The 13,529-nt window shown below is 43.8% G+C and overlaps 1 protein-coding gene across 1 annotated transcript in view; it reads left to right on the forward strand.

The window, feature by feature from the left end:
• The first annotated feature begins 3,594 nt into the window (after nucleotides 1-3,594).
• agbl4 (AGBL carboxypeptidase 4) overlaps nucleotides 3,595-13,529 on the forward strand; it is a 587,706-nt gene continuing 577,771 nt past the window's right edge. Inside the window, exon 1 of the mRNA XM_062999017.1 lies at nucleotides 3,595-3,731. Within this exon, the coding sequence (XP_062855087.1) occupies nucleotides 3,701-3,731 (31 nt within the window). The 5' untranslated portion in view covers nucleotides 3,595-3,700. The remainder of the gene's footprint in view (nucleotides 3,732-13,529) is intronic.

Genomic DNA, 13,529 nt, shown 5'->3' on the forward strand with positions numbered 1-13,529 from the left:
GTTCTATAGATTAACTTTTACAGTAGGACTTCGTTTAATGTAACATTACTACACAACAGTGTTATTTATGTCTGGAAGGCAGCCCTTTTCTTTACAGCATGCGCCTTTAGATTTTATATGATTTTGTCCTCCTTTAGTAAAAACCGAAGCGTGGTAAATGAAGCGTGAACTTTTTTAGATGGTCCCCTACAGACACCCTTACTGTGACAGTTTTATGATCTAATGTTTCTAGTGATTCTCTTGCTCAAAATGTAAGCAATAACCGCAAACAAAATATTTTTTGTCAGTTCTGCTTGGATGTCTGTTATCGTCACAGATTAAGATATTTGGAAGCCAGGCCCTTGTTACAGACATTTTGATGGTGATTAATAAAAGGCAGCAGCATTATCAGACCAGGTAAATGCATACAAGAATATGAATGTTGATCCCACTGTCTGTATATAAGTTATAAGAGACTGTATTAGTTCTGAGGTACACGGCAATTTCAAAAACAGTAGGATTCGAAAGGAACAGTTGATAATGGCAATTTCCGTAGCTATTTCCACCCTCACAATATGTCAGCAAGAAAAATGAATTGACCTTTAACTTGGTCAGTTATTTTCTTTTAACAGTTCGTTTTACAGAAAATTACACTAACCTAAATCAGCTTTAGATTGTTTGCTGGTCTAAGTTGGTTTGGACTGGATAAGCTGTCCTCCTTGCCTGGAAAAGCTGGCAGAAATACAGACTTGTCAGACTCAAAGTCCAGCACAAGGCAACAGACACTCACTCACTTGTTCAGTCACTCCTAGGATCAAGGGTGTTAAAGTAGCCAGTCTATCTTCTGTATTATTTTGGGGGGTGGGAGGAAACCAGATGGAAATGGAGACACTGAGAAACAGACAGATATGGGAAGCAATGAATTCAACAATCTACATGTATTCTAGTGCAGCCTTTCTCAACCAGGGTGTCACAGCACTATGGGGTGCCGTCACAAATATTCTGACGTTGTTGACAGTACAATGAATTACAATTCCAACAGTCAATAGTTAGACAATATATTATGAAAATGCAAAGTATTCACAACCTCATACGATGTCAAAATTTCATACATGCCCCTGTCTTAATGTTTGTTTTTCTCTCCATATCTTAATATTAGTGCTGGGGTCAGCATATTGCATATTTCAATACTGCAATTTCCTTCGGGATCAATAAAGTGTTATTTTATCTTATCTTATCTTATCTTATCTTATCTTATCTTATCTTATATGACTACATATTGACTGACTCCAAATACTTTTCCAAAAACCATGCAATGCATTATGGGAGTGTTTCATGAAGCACTCAAACTAGCATGGAGCAGTTGTGTGCATTATCTCTGGCTCAGGTTTACCATTGATATTAAATCACATTTATCCTATTTTCTTCTTTTAATAACCACTTGTGTGTGTATATACAGTATATGTGTGTGTGTGAGAGAAGGATGATGCAGTGTATGTTTTTAATACATTTTAAGCTTGGTGACTCAAGAGTCTGCATAGTTTTAAAGGGTGCTGTGTTTAAAAAAAGTTAAGAAATGTTCTAGGGGGCAGTCCAGTAGTTTGCCCATGAAATCACTTTGTTCTCATATTACATAAACAATATGATACATATGCTGCCTTCAAGTCCTCCTCGGAAGTTCCTACTTACGAGTTCGGAGGTCGTAATTACGACATGATGTGCGTTCAAGTGGTTTTTGGTCGGGTAAAAATGGACGCCATGACAAAACTCCTTTTGTTTATGCTTTTATTTTTGTATAATCAAAAACAGGAACTCTATTTTGGATGAATGTACGTAAACAACACAAAAATATCTGTATCTTTTTGGGTTCTTCTGATCAGCTTTGTTGCACGTTGTGTACAAAATGTATACAAGCTTGAATTTTACATTTAACATGCAAAAGTATCACTAATAAGCTCAAAACTTTTAGCGTTTACTGTAGGGGCAGCATCCATACCGGCAGTCGCCATGACGTTTTGTTAATGACACGCCCCCACATCGGAAACTCGAGACTCATCGAAAAATCCGAGTTTCCCACTGGTAAATACGACATTGAGTTGCCGTTCATGTGCCCTCATCTCGTAAATACGATATTTCCGACACGACTTGAGGCCAGCAATAGCTACAGTTCATTAGGTTTCTAGTTAGTTTAGGAAGCAAAGGAATGGTCAAAGATTGCTTTTCATGTGACACTCTAACGTTGCAGGGCGTTCCGAATAAAGGGATTTAACCAAGGCCGTAAACACAATATATACATGCCCTCTAAATTTTCAGATATGCCTAAAATGCCCCTCAGTATAATTATGTAACATTATGAACATATTCCACTCACTAGCTTTGTGTAATGTTAGGAACTGTCAGTGTTCCAATCACTTATTGACATGACAGGAATGTTGGCAGAACTGTATGGCACCACATGGAGACCCTGTGAAATAAAATACAACTCTAGTATATGCAGAGGTAGAAAGTAACGAGTTACATTTACTTGCGTTACTGTAATTGAGTAGTTTTTTTGTGTACTTGTACTTTTTAAAGTACTTTTTTTGTACTTTTTAAAGTAATTCGCTACATTTTAAATAAGATCCGTTACTGAGTAAATAAAAACGCTTAAAAAAATCGCGTTTGGGAAACTGCTGCAGTGAATTCTCCGATGGAGAGTCGGACCGAGAGATTGGCTCGGTTCTTTTTACAGAGCCGTATATATATAAAACGACTCCCAGAAGCGCGACTCGTTTCCTTTGTTTCATTTTAACAAACATAACACATCACTAGTGGTTATACAGTTTGAAAAAGTTTTATGGGACTAAAATGACACATGACACATCCCAAAATGTTTTAAATGTTGTATCAACATGTTTTTTTCTATTATGTTTTAATTAAAAACAACTATTGTGAGATTTATATCCAATTGTCCTGTTTGCATTACACAGAAGAGACACCCCCACTCCTGTTAAACAAGTAACTAAGTAACGTTTACTCGAGTTTACATTTTAAACGAGTTACTTTTTACTTGAGTAGATTTTTAGACTAGTAACTTTACTCGTACTTAAGTAAAAATTATATTAAAGTAATAGTACTTTTACTTGAGTACAATATTTTAACACTCTTTCCACCTCTGAGTATATGTCCCATAGAGAGAAACATGGTGAAACATCTGTCATCTGACCAGATCACGAGGTCTATAACTCTGAAAAGAAGCGTACTTAGATCTTTTCCCTTTCCCATTACTGATTAGCACTGTGTATATGCCACCGAGCACTGTATGATGTTGATTGTCTATTTGTGTCACACAGTACAACATGTGGCAAGCACCTGTTATGTTTCCATATTACATCGTACACTGGCTCATTTAAATCATCACACACACACACACATTCTCACACACACATTCTCACACACACACACACTCACACACACTCACACACACACACACACACACACACACACACACACGAAGCTCATGCATCTTGAAGCTCATGCATCTTGAAGCACGCGGGATTCTTGCTGAAAGACATCCGCGAAGCTGGGGGAGCTCACGCGCCTCTCCTGCACGCGCCTGCTGGCTTTCTGTGACATCAGACCCTCTCGCGCGTTCGTCTTTTGGCGCGTGCGGTGTTGTCCTGGTAACGCGCGTGAAGCGTCGGTGGAGCAGGTGTGAGCTGTGAGAGAAGCTGAGAGGAAGATGGAGGAGAGCAGCAGAGACCTCGATACTGGTGTGTAAAGCTATAAACCAGTGTTCCCAGCCATGTACACGCACTGAACGTTATTAGAGCATGAGTGTGGTGAGGTTGGTGTGCTGCTCAGTGCATGGTTTGAATGACCGTGTTCTCTCAGTCTGTGTAAACACTGCATTGTTTGCTAACGTTAGCCACCGAGCTAACGGCGACTAGCGGATTCTCACGACCGTTATTCCATAACCAGTTGTGTGTGTGTTAAAGCGCCGCATTATGGACGTGTTTATGATGTGTGTTCACTCTGGTTAACGCGTGCTGCTGCTCCTCTTAAGTCCATAATTAATAAAAAATGCAAGTTTCATATTAATATTTATATGAAGTGTGAAATATTAATATTAAGTGTCAAACGGAGGGTCGTGGTGCCCCGTACATTACATGCATGTGATAGAGTTCAAATAGAACTGTCACCATAACTCTAATGAAGGGTTTATGCCATCACTATTTTTATAAAGGTGCAATGTTTAACCTTATTTACTTTAAAATGTATTATGGTAATATATATCGGTGTGTGTATATATGCATCTGCAGTGGTCAGTATCTATCAAAAGTGGTTCAAGGAAGAAACAGTGGTAAACTGGTGACAGGGTCATGGACGGCCAAGGCTCATTGATGCACGTGGGGAGCGAAGGCTGGCCCGTGTGGTTCGATCCAACAGACGAGCTACTGTAGCTCAAACTGCTGAAGAAGTTAATGCTGGTTCTGATAGAAAGGTGTCAGAATATACAGAGCATCACAGTTTGTTGCGTATGGGGCAGCAAAAGGGGGACCAACACAATATTAGGAAGGTCATTGATAAATGCAATTTTAATAACAGTTGATTTCAGTAAAGACTGACATGGATTTAAATCTAAAGACTGAGAAGGCCACTCCATGATATTCCAAGACTGATTCCTTAACCAAGCTTTGGTTGACTTGGAAGTGTGCTTGGAATTATTGTCTTGCTGGAAAGTCCAATTAACACCAAAGTTCAATTTTACCACAGAAGGCTGAAAATTTCTTTTCATAACGCCTCGTTATTTCTGTGAATCTGTGATGTCGAGCACATGGTCAAGACTGCCAGTTGCTGCAGCAGAAAGAGCAGGTACTATTAGATGTACCAGATAAAACCGATTTAAAACATAAGTACAACTGCGGGAAGTGTTAACTATTCAAGAAAACAACACAGTGCTATTGTGTTAAAAACTGATAATTTGTTAATTGAGTATTTTTCAAACTAATTTTGCCAATTTCCTTTAACCAATGAGTGACAATGTTGTTCATTCAAAATATAAAACACATCACCAGGTAGATAGTTATTCATTAATTCTGAATGAAAGCTACTAGCTGGTTACATAGATTAAAAGTAATAGCACACACTAAAGATTCACAGCAGGGCTGGGCGATATGGATCAAAAATAATATCTCGATATTTTTTTGCTGAACGGCGATATACGATATATATCTCGATATTTTTTTATCCCATAAGGTAATAACAAAAAGACTCTTCTGAGACAAAGCTACATGTTCCAAATTTTTTACAGGCACTTTTATTAAAATCATGCTGGGGAAGCTTCACACAAGAACTATTTTTACTTAAAAAAAAAAAAAGAGCTATTCTAAGAAAATGAAAGTTGTTTCTAAGGTATCTCCTGTCGTGTAATGTAAAAGTTTTTTCAAAAAATCCACCCAAACGTTTTCTCAACAGTTGAGGGAATTTTTGGCTAGATTGTTGGGAATGGTTGGGTGAATTGTTGAGGGAACATTTGGATGGATTGTTGAGGGAACGTTTGGGTGAATTGTTGAGGGAACATTTGGGTGGATTGTTAAGGGAACGTTTGGGTGAATTGTTGAGGGAACATTTGGGTGAATTGTTGAGGGAACATTTGGGTGGATTGTTAAGAAAATGGTTGGGTGAATTGTTGAGGGAACATTTGGGTGAATTGTTAAGTGAACGTTTGGGTGAATTGTTGAGGGAACATTTGGTTAAATTGTTGAGGGAACATTTGGGTGGATTGTTAAGGGAACATTTGTGTGAATTGTTAAGGGAACATTTGGGTGGATTGTTAAGGCAATGGTTGGGTGAATTGTTGAAAACCCAAACGTTTTCTCAACGATCCACCCAACCATTACCTCAACAATTCACCCAACTATTCCCATTAATCTACCCAAACGTTCCCTCAACGTTCCCCCCTCACGTTCCCTCAACGTTCCTTCACGAATGTTCCCCCATCGTTCCCCCCGAACGTTCCCCCAACGTTCCCCCTGAACGTTTCCTCAATGTTCCTTCACGAACATTTCCCCGACGTTCCCCACGAACGTTCCCTCAACGTTCCTTCCTTCCTCAACGTTCCTTCACGAACATTCCCCCAACGTTCCCCACGAACGTTCCCTCAATGTTCCTTCACGAACGTTCCCCCAACGTTTCCACACCAACGTTCCCCCAACGTTCCCCCATGAACGTTCCCCCAACGTTCCCCCACGAACGTTCCCCCAACGTTCCTTCACGAACGTTCCCCCAACGTTTCCACACGAACGTTCCCCCAACGTTCCCCCATGAACGTTCCCCCCAACGTTCCTTCACGAACGTTCCCCCAACGTTCCCCCACGAACGTTCCCTCAACGTTCCTTCACGAATGTTCCCCCAACGTTCCCCTCGAACGTTCCACGAACGTTCCCCCACGAACGTTCCCCCAACGTTCCCCCTGAACGTTCCCTCAACGTTCCTTCACGAACGTTCCCCCAACGTTTCCACACGAACGTTCCCCCACGAACGTTTCCCCAACGTCCCCCCTTGAACGTTCCCCCAACGTTCCCGCACGAACGTTCTCTCAACGTTCCTTCACGAACGTTCCCCCAACGTTTCCCCACGAACGTTCCCCCAACGTTTCCACACGAACGTTCCCTCAACGTTCCTTCACGAACGTTCCCCCAACGTTTCCCCCCGAATGTCCCCCCAATGTTTCCCCACAAACGTTCCCCCAACGTTTCCACACGAACGTTCCCTCAACGTTCCCCCTCAACGTTTCCTCAACGTTCATTCACGAATGTTCCCCCAACGTTCCCCCAACTTTCTCCCCACGAATGTTCCCCCGAACGTTCCCTCAGCGTTCCCCCACGAACGTTCCCTCAACATTCCTTCACGAACGTTCCCCCAACATTTCCCCACAAATGTCCCCCCCTGCTGGGCGATATGGATAAAAAATAATATCTCGATATTTTTTCGCTGAACGGCGATATACGATATATATATCCATAGTTTTTTATCCCATAAGGTAATAATAAAAAGACTCTTCTGAGACAAAGCTACATGTTCCAAATTTTTTACAGGCACTTTTATTAAAATTCATGCTGGGGAAGCTTCACACAAGAACTATTTCTACTTAAAAAAAAAAAAAAAGCTATTCTATGGTTGGGTGAATTGTTGAGGGAACATTTGGGTGGATTGTTAAGGGAACATTTGGGTGGATTGTTAAGGGAATGGTTGGGTGAATTGTTAAGGGAACATTTGGGTGGATTGTTAAGGGAACATTTGGGTGGATTGTTAAGGGAACATTTGGGTGGATTGTTAAGGGAATGGTTGGGTGAATTGTTGAAAACCCAAACGTTTTCTCAACGATCCACCCAACCATTACCTCAACAATTCACCCAACTATTCCCAACAATCTACCCAAACGTTCCCTCAACGTTACCCCCTCACGTTCCCTCAACGTTCCTTCACGAATGTTCCCCCAATGTTCCCCCCGAACGTTCCCCCACGAACGTTCCCCCACGAACGTTCCCCCAACGTTCCCCCTGAACGTTTCCTCAACGTTCCTTCATGAACATTCCCCCAACGTTCCCCACGAACGTTCCCTCAACGTTCCTTCACGAACGTTCCCCCAACGTTTCCACACCAACGTTCCCCCAACGTTCCCCCACGAACGTTCCCCCTGAACGTTCCCTCAACGTTCCTTCACGAACGTTCCCCCAACGTTTCCACACGAACGTTCCCCCAACGTTCCCCCACGAACGTTCCCCCAACGTTCCTTCACGAACGTTCCCCCAACGTTTCCACACGAACGTTCCCCCAACGTTCCCCCACGAACGTTCCCTCAACGTTCCTTCACGAATGTTCCCCCAACGTTCCCCTCGAACGTTCCACGAACGTTCCCACACGAACGTTCCCCCATGAACGTTCCCCCAACGTTCCCCCTGAACGTTCCCTCAACGTTCCTTCACGAACATTCCCCCAACGTTTCCCACGAACGTTCCCTCACGAACGTTCCCCCAACGTTTCCACACGAACGTTCCCCCAACGTTCCCCCACGAACGTTTCCCCAACGTCCCCCCTTGAAAGTTCCCCCAACGTTCCCGCACGAACGTTCTCTCAACGTTCCTTCACGAACATTCCCCCAACGTTTCCCCACGAACGTTCCCTCAACGTTTCCCCACGAACGTTCCCTCAACGTTCCTTCACGAACGTTCCCCCAACGTTTCCCCCGAATGTTCCCCCAATGTTTCCCCACAAACGTTCCCCCAACGTTCCCCCTCAACGTTTCCTCAACGTTCATTCACGAATGTTCCCCCAACGTTCCCCCAACTTTTTCCCCACGAATGTTCCCCCGAACGTTCCCTCAGCGTTCCCCCACGAACGTTCCCTCAACGTTCCCCCTCAACGTTTCCTCAACGTTCATTCACGAATGTTCCCCCAACGTTCCCCCAACTTTCTCCCCACGAATGTTCCCCCGAACGTTCCCTCAGCTATCCCCCACGAACGTTCCCTCAACATTCCTTCACGAACGTTCCCCCAACATTTCCCCACAAATGTCCCCCCCTGCTGGGCGATATGGATAAAAAATAATATCTTGATATTTTTTCGCTGAACGGCGATATACGATATATATATCCATAGTTTTTTATCCCATAAGGTAATAATAAAAAGACTCTTCTGAGACAAAGCTACATGTTCCAAATTTTTTACAGGCACTTTTATTAAAATTCATGCTGGGGAACTATTTCTACTTAAAAAAAAAAAAAAAAGCTATTCTATGGTTGGGTGAATTGTTGAGGGAACATTTGGGTGGATTGTTAAGGGAACATTTGGGTGGATTGTTAAGGGAACATTTGGGTGGATTGTTAAGGGAATGGTTGGGTGAATTGTTAAGGGAACATTTGGGTGGATTGTTAAGGGAACATTTGGGTGGATTGTTAAGGGAAAGGTTGGGTGAATTGTTGAAAACCCAAACGTTTTCTCAACGATCCACCCAACCATTACCTCAACAATTCACCCAACTATTCCCAACAATCTACCCAAACGTTCCCTCAACGTTACCCCCTCACGTTCCCTCAACGTTCCTTCACGAATGTTCCCCCAACGTTCCCCCCGAACGTTCCCCGAACGTTCCCCCACGAACGTTCCCCGAACGTTCCCCCACGAACGTTCCTCCGTTTCCCCTGAACGTTTCCTCAACGTTCCTTCACGAACATTCCCCCAACGTTCCCCACGAACGTTCCCTCAACGTTCCATCACGAACGTTCCCCCAACGTTCCCCCACGAACGTTCTCTCAACGTTCCCCCTGAACGTTCCCTCAACGTTCCTTCACGAACATTCCCCCAACGTTTCCCACGAACGTTCCCTCAACGTTCCATCACGAACGTTCCCCCAACGTTTCCACACGAACGTTCCCCCAACGTTCCCCCACGAACGTTTCCCCAACGTCCCCCCTTGAAAGTTCCCCCAACGTTCCCGCACGAACGTTCTCTCAACGTTCCTTCACGAACGTTCCCCCAACGTTTCCCCACGAACGTTCCCTCAACGTTTCCCCACGAACGTTCCCTCAACGTTCCTTCACGAACGTTCCCCCAACGTTTCCCCCCAAATGTTCCCCCAATGTTTCCCCACAAACGTTCCCCCAACGTTCCCCCTCAACGTTTCCTCAACGTTCATTCACGAATGTTCCCCCAACGTTCCCCCAACTTTCTCCCCACGAATGTTCCCCCGAACGTTCCCTCAGCGTTCCCCCACGAACGTTCCCTCAACGTTCCCCCTCAACGTTTCCTCAACGTTCATTCACGAATGTTCCCCCAACGTTCCCCCAACTTTCTCCCCACGAATGTTCCCCCGAACGTTCCCTCAGCTATCCCCCACGAACGTTCCCTCAACATTCCTTCACGAACGTTCCCCCAACATTTCCCCACAAATGTCCCCCCCTGCTGGGCGATATGGATAAAAAATAATATCTCGATATTTTTTCGCTGAACGGCGATATACGATATATATATCCATAGTTTTTTATCCCATAAGGTAATAATAAAAAGACTCTTCTGAGACAAAGCTACATGTTCCAAATTTTTTACAGGCACTTTTATTAAAATTCATGCTGGGGAAGCTTCACACAAGAACTATTTCTACTTAAAAAAAAAAAAAAAAGCTATTCTATGGTTGGGTGAATTGTTGAGGGAACATTTGGGTGGATTGTTAAGGGAACATTTGGGTGGATTGTTAAGGGAATGGTTGGGTGAATTGTTAAGGGAACATTTGGGTGGATTGTTAAGGGAACATTTGGGTGGATTGTTAAGGGAACATTTCGGTGGATTGTTAAGGGAAAGGTTGGGTGAATTGTTGAAAACCCAAACGTTTTCTCAACGATCCACCCAACCATTACCTCAACAATTCACCCAACTATTCCCAACAATCTACCCAAACGTTCCCTCAACGTTACCCCCTCACGTTCCCTCAACGTTCCTTCACGAATGTTCCCCCAACGTTCCCCCTGAACGTTCCCTCAATGTTCCTTCACGAACATTCCCCCAACGTTTCTCACGAACGTTCCCTCAACGTTCCTTCACGAACGTTCCCCCAACGTTTCCACACGAACGTTTCCCCAACGTTCCGCCACGAACGTTCCCCCAACGTCCCCCCACGAACGTTCCCCCACGAACGTTTCCCCAACGTCCCCCCACGAACGTTCCCCCAACGTTCCACCACGAACGAGCTATTCTATGGTTGGGTGAATTGTTGAGGGAACATTTGGGTGGATTGTTAAGGGAACATTTGGGTGGATTGTTAAGGGAATGGTTGGGTGAATTGTTGAGGGAACATTTGGGTGGATTGTTAAGGGAACATTTGGGTGGATTGTTAAGGGAATGGTTGGGTGAATTGTTGAGGGAACATTTGGGTGAATTGTTGAGGGAACATTTGGGTACATTGTTAAGGGAACATTTGGGTGGATTGTTAAGGGAATGGTTGGGTGAATTGTTGAGGGAACATTTGGGTGAATTGTTGAGGGAACATTCGGGTGGATTGTTAAGGGAATGGTTGGGTGAATTGTTGAAAACCCAAACGTTTTCTCAACGATCCACCCAACCATTACCTCAACAATTCACCCAACTATTCCCAACAATCTACCCAAACGTTCCCTCAACGTTCCCCCCTCACGTTCCTTCAACGTTCACCCCAAACGTTCCCCCCGAACGTTCCCTCAACGTTCCCCCCGAACGTTCCCCCAACGTTCCCCCACGAACGTTCCCCCAACTTTTCCCCACGAACGTTCCCTCAACGTTCCTTCACGAACGTTCCCCCAACGTTTCCACGCGAACGTTCCCTCAACGTTCCTTCACGAATGTTTCCCCAACGTTCCACCAACGTTCCTTCACGAACGTTCTCCCAACGTTTCCACACGAACGTTCCCCCAATGTTCCCACTGAACGTTCCCCCAACGTTCCCCCACGAACGTTCCCCCAACGTTCTCCCCGAACATTCCCTCAACGTTCCTTCACAAAAGTTCCCCCAACGTTTCCCCACGAACGTTACCTCAACGTTTTTTCACAAACGTTCCCTCAACGTTCCTTCACGATCGTTCCCCCAACGTTTCCACATGAACGTTTCCCCAATGTTCCCCCACGAAAGTTCCCTCAACGTTCCTTCATGAACGTTCCCCCAACGTTTCCACACGAACGTTTTCCCAACGTTCCCCCCGAACGTTCCCCCGAACGTTTCCCCACGAACGTTCCCCCAGCGTTTCCACACGAACGTTCCCTCAACGTTCCTCCTCAACGTTCCCTCAACGTTCATTCACGAATGTTCCCCCAACGTTCCCCCCACGAATGTTCGTCCCGAATGTTCGTCCCGAACGTTCCCTTAACGTTCCTTCACGAATGTTCCCCCAATGTTTCCCCAACGTTCCTTCACGAACGTTCTCCCAACGTTCCCCCTCAACGTTTCCTCAACGCCCCCCCCCAAACATTCCCTCAATGTTCAGAGGCATGCTGGTACATACCGGATAGCAATTACAAATATATTGTCTGGCCCTTTAAGAATGTTAAGTGCACTATAGGGCGCAGGGAGCGAGTGTGTTGGGAAGGTGTCGGAATTTATCGTTTCCGTCTGTGCTCGTGTTCTTCTGTTGTTTTGCACTGAGCTTGTGTGACACACGTTTGGACTTTATACATTATTATATATATGTCGCCACAACATTTACATTAATAAAGCAATAAGCCACGAGAGGCCGTACGTTACTGTGATTTTAGCACGGGGATGACGTTTTTGTCATCTAAAACTTCTTTCCCCGTGCTAAAATCATAACAGTAATGCACGGCCTCGAGTGGCTTATTGCTTTTATATAACGGCGGTCAACATAAAATATAATAAATACAACAATGTTTAATTCATAAATGTATTTATTGTGTATAAACTTACAATAAAGCATTCTTCCGCAACGCAAAATAGTTCGATTAACAGTGTTGCTAGGCAACATGAGGGCGAAAATAACATTAACTTTTGTATTCAGTGGCGTATTAATATGGAATGATGTGAGGTGGTCCTAGGTGTGCGTTTATCGGGGATTTTAAAACGGCTTCGAACGCGGCTCAGCCAATCAGATTTTAGGACCGGAACTATCCGTTTTATAATATTTCTTTTACTGTATAGAACTCAGTTCTGTAATACAGGCAGAACTAAACGTTAATGTTACTGTGTAACTATTACAACATTTCATGCATTTTAATCAGCATTCTGTTTCATGCACTTTACTATTATTTAACAGATTTCTTTGTTGTTTAATTGCTGTTTGCTCCTTGTTTACTGCAGAGTTAGTTCATGCAATTTTATTAATTTTTGGTTGTTTATTGGAGAACAAGAAATACTATAATAGAAGATAAATAAATAAATGGGTCTCGGACGTCGGGCGATCATCCAGTATAAACTAACACGACCACGTACAACATCCAGTACAGAAATCACTTCCCCACATAGAAATGTGTTCTGAGGGCATAAAGAATTGGCGGTGGGGAGGGGCGAGTTGTGTTCAGTGAGGGAGAGAGGCGGGGCGAGTTGTGTTCAGTGAGGGAGAGAGGCGGGGCGAGTTGTGTTCAGTGAGGGAGAGGGGCGGGGCAGGTGAACATGTGCAGAGACTAACTGGGAGAAGAGAAAGACGAACTGTCGGATCTAACTGGAACGCAACATCTATATCGATGTAGACGATATTGTCTTATCTTATATCGCGTATGAAAATATATCGATATTTTATAAAATCTCGATATATCGCCCAGCACTAATTCACAGTACCTGTATAATAACAACAACAACACACTACAGCAACAGGACTTGTGTGAACATATGGAGATGTAATGCGGTATACATTGTAAGGTTGGTATAGATTGTAAAGTATAAATGGTAAAGTATAAATTATAAAGTGGACTACAGTGCAAAGATAACTAAATGTGAGGATGGATGTGCAAATAACCAAGCTTTATATTAACAAGTCACACATGCATTATTAAATGAAAAACAGTGAAATATACGGAATGTGGCAGTAATG

The sequence above is a fragment of the Trichomycterus rosablanca genome, chromosome 7 (genome assembly GCF_030014385.1).
Source record: "Trichomycterus rosablanca isolate fTriRos1 chromosome 7, fTriRos1.hap1, whole genome shotgun sequence".
NCBI classification, from domain to species: domain Eukaryota; kingdom Metazoa; phylum Chordata; class Actinopteri; order Siluriformes; family Trichomycteridae; genus Trichomycterus; species Trichomycterus rosablanca.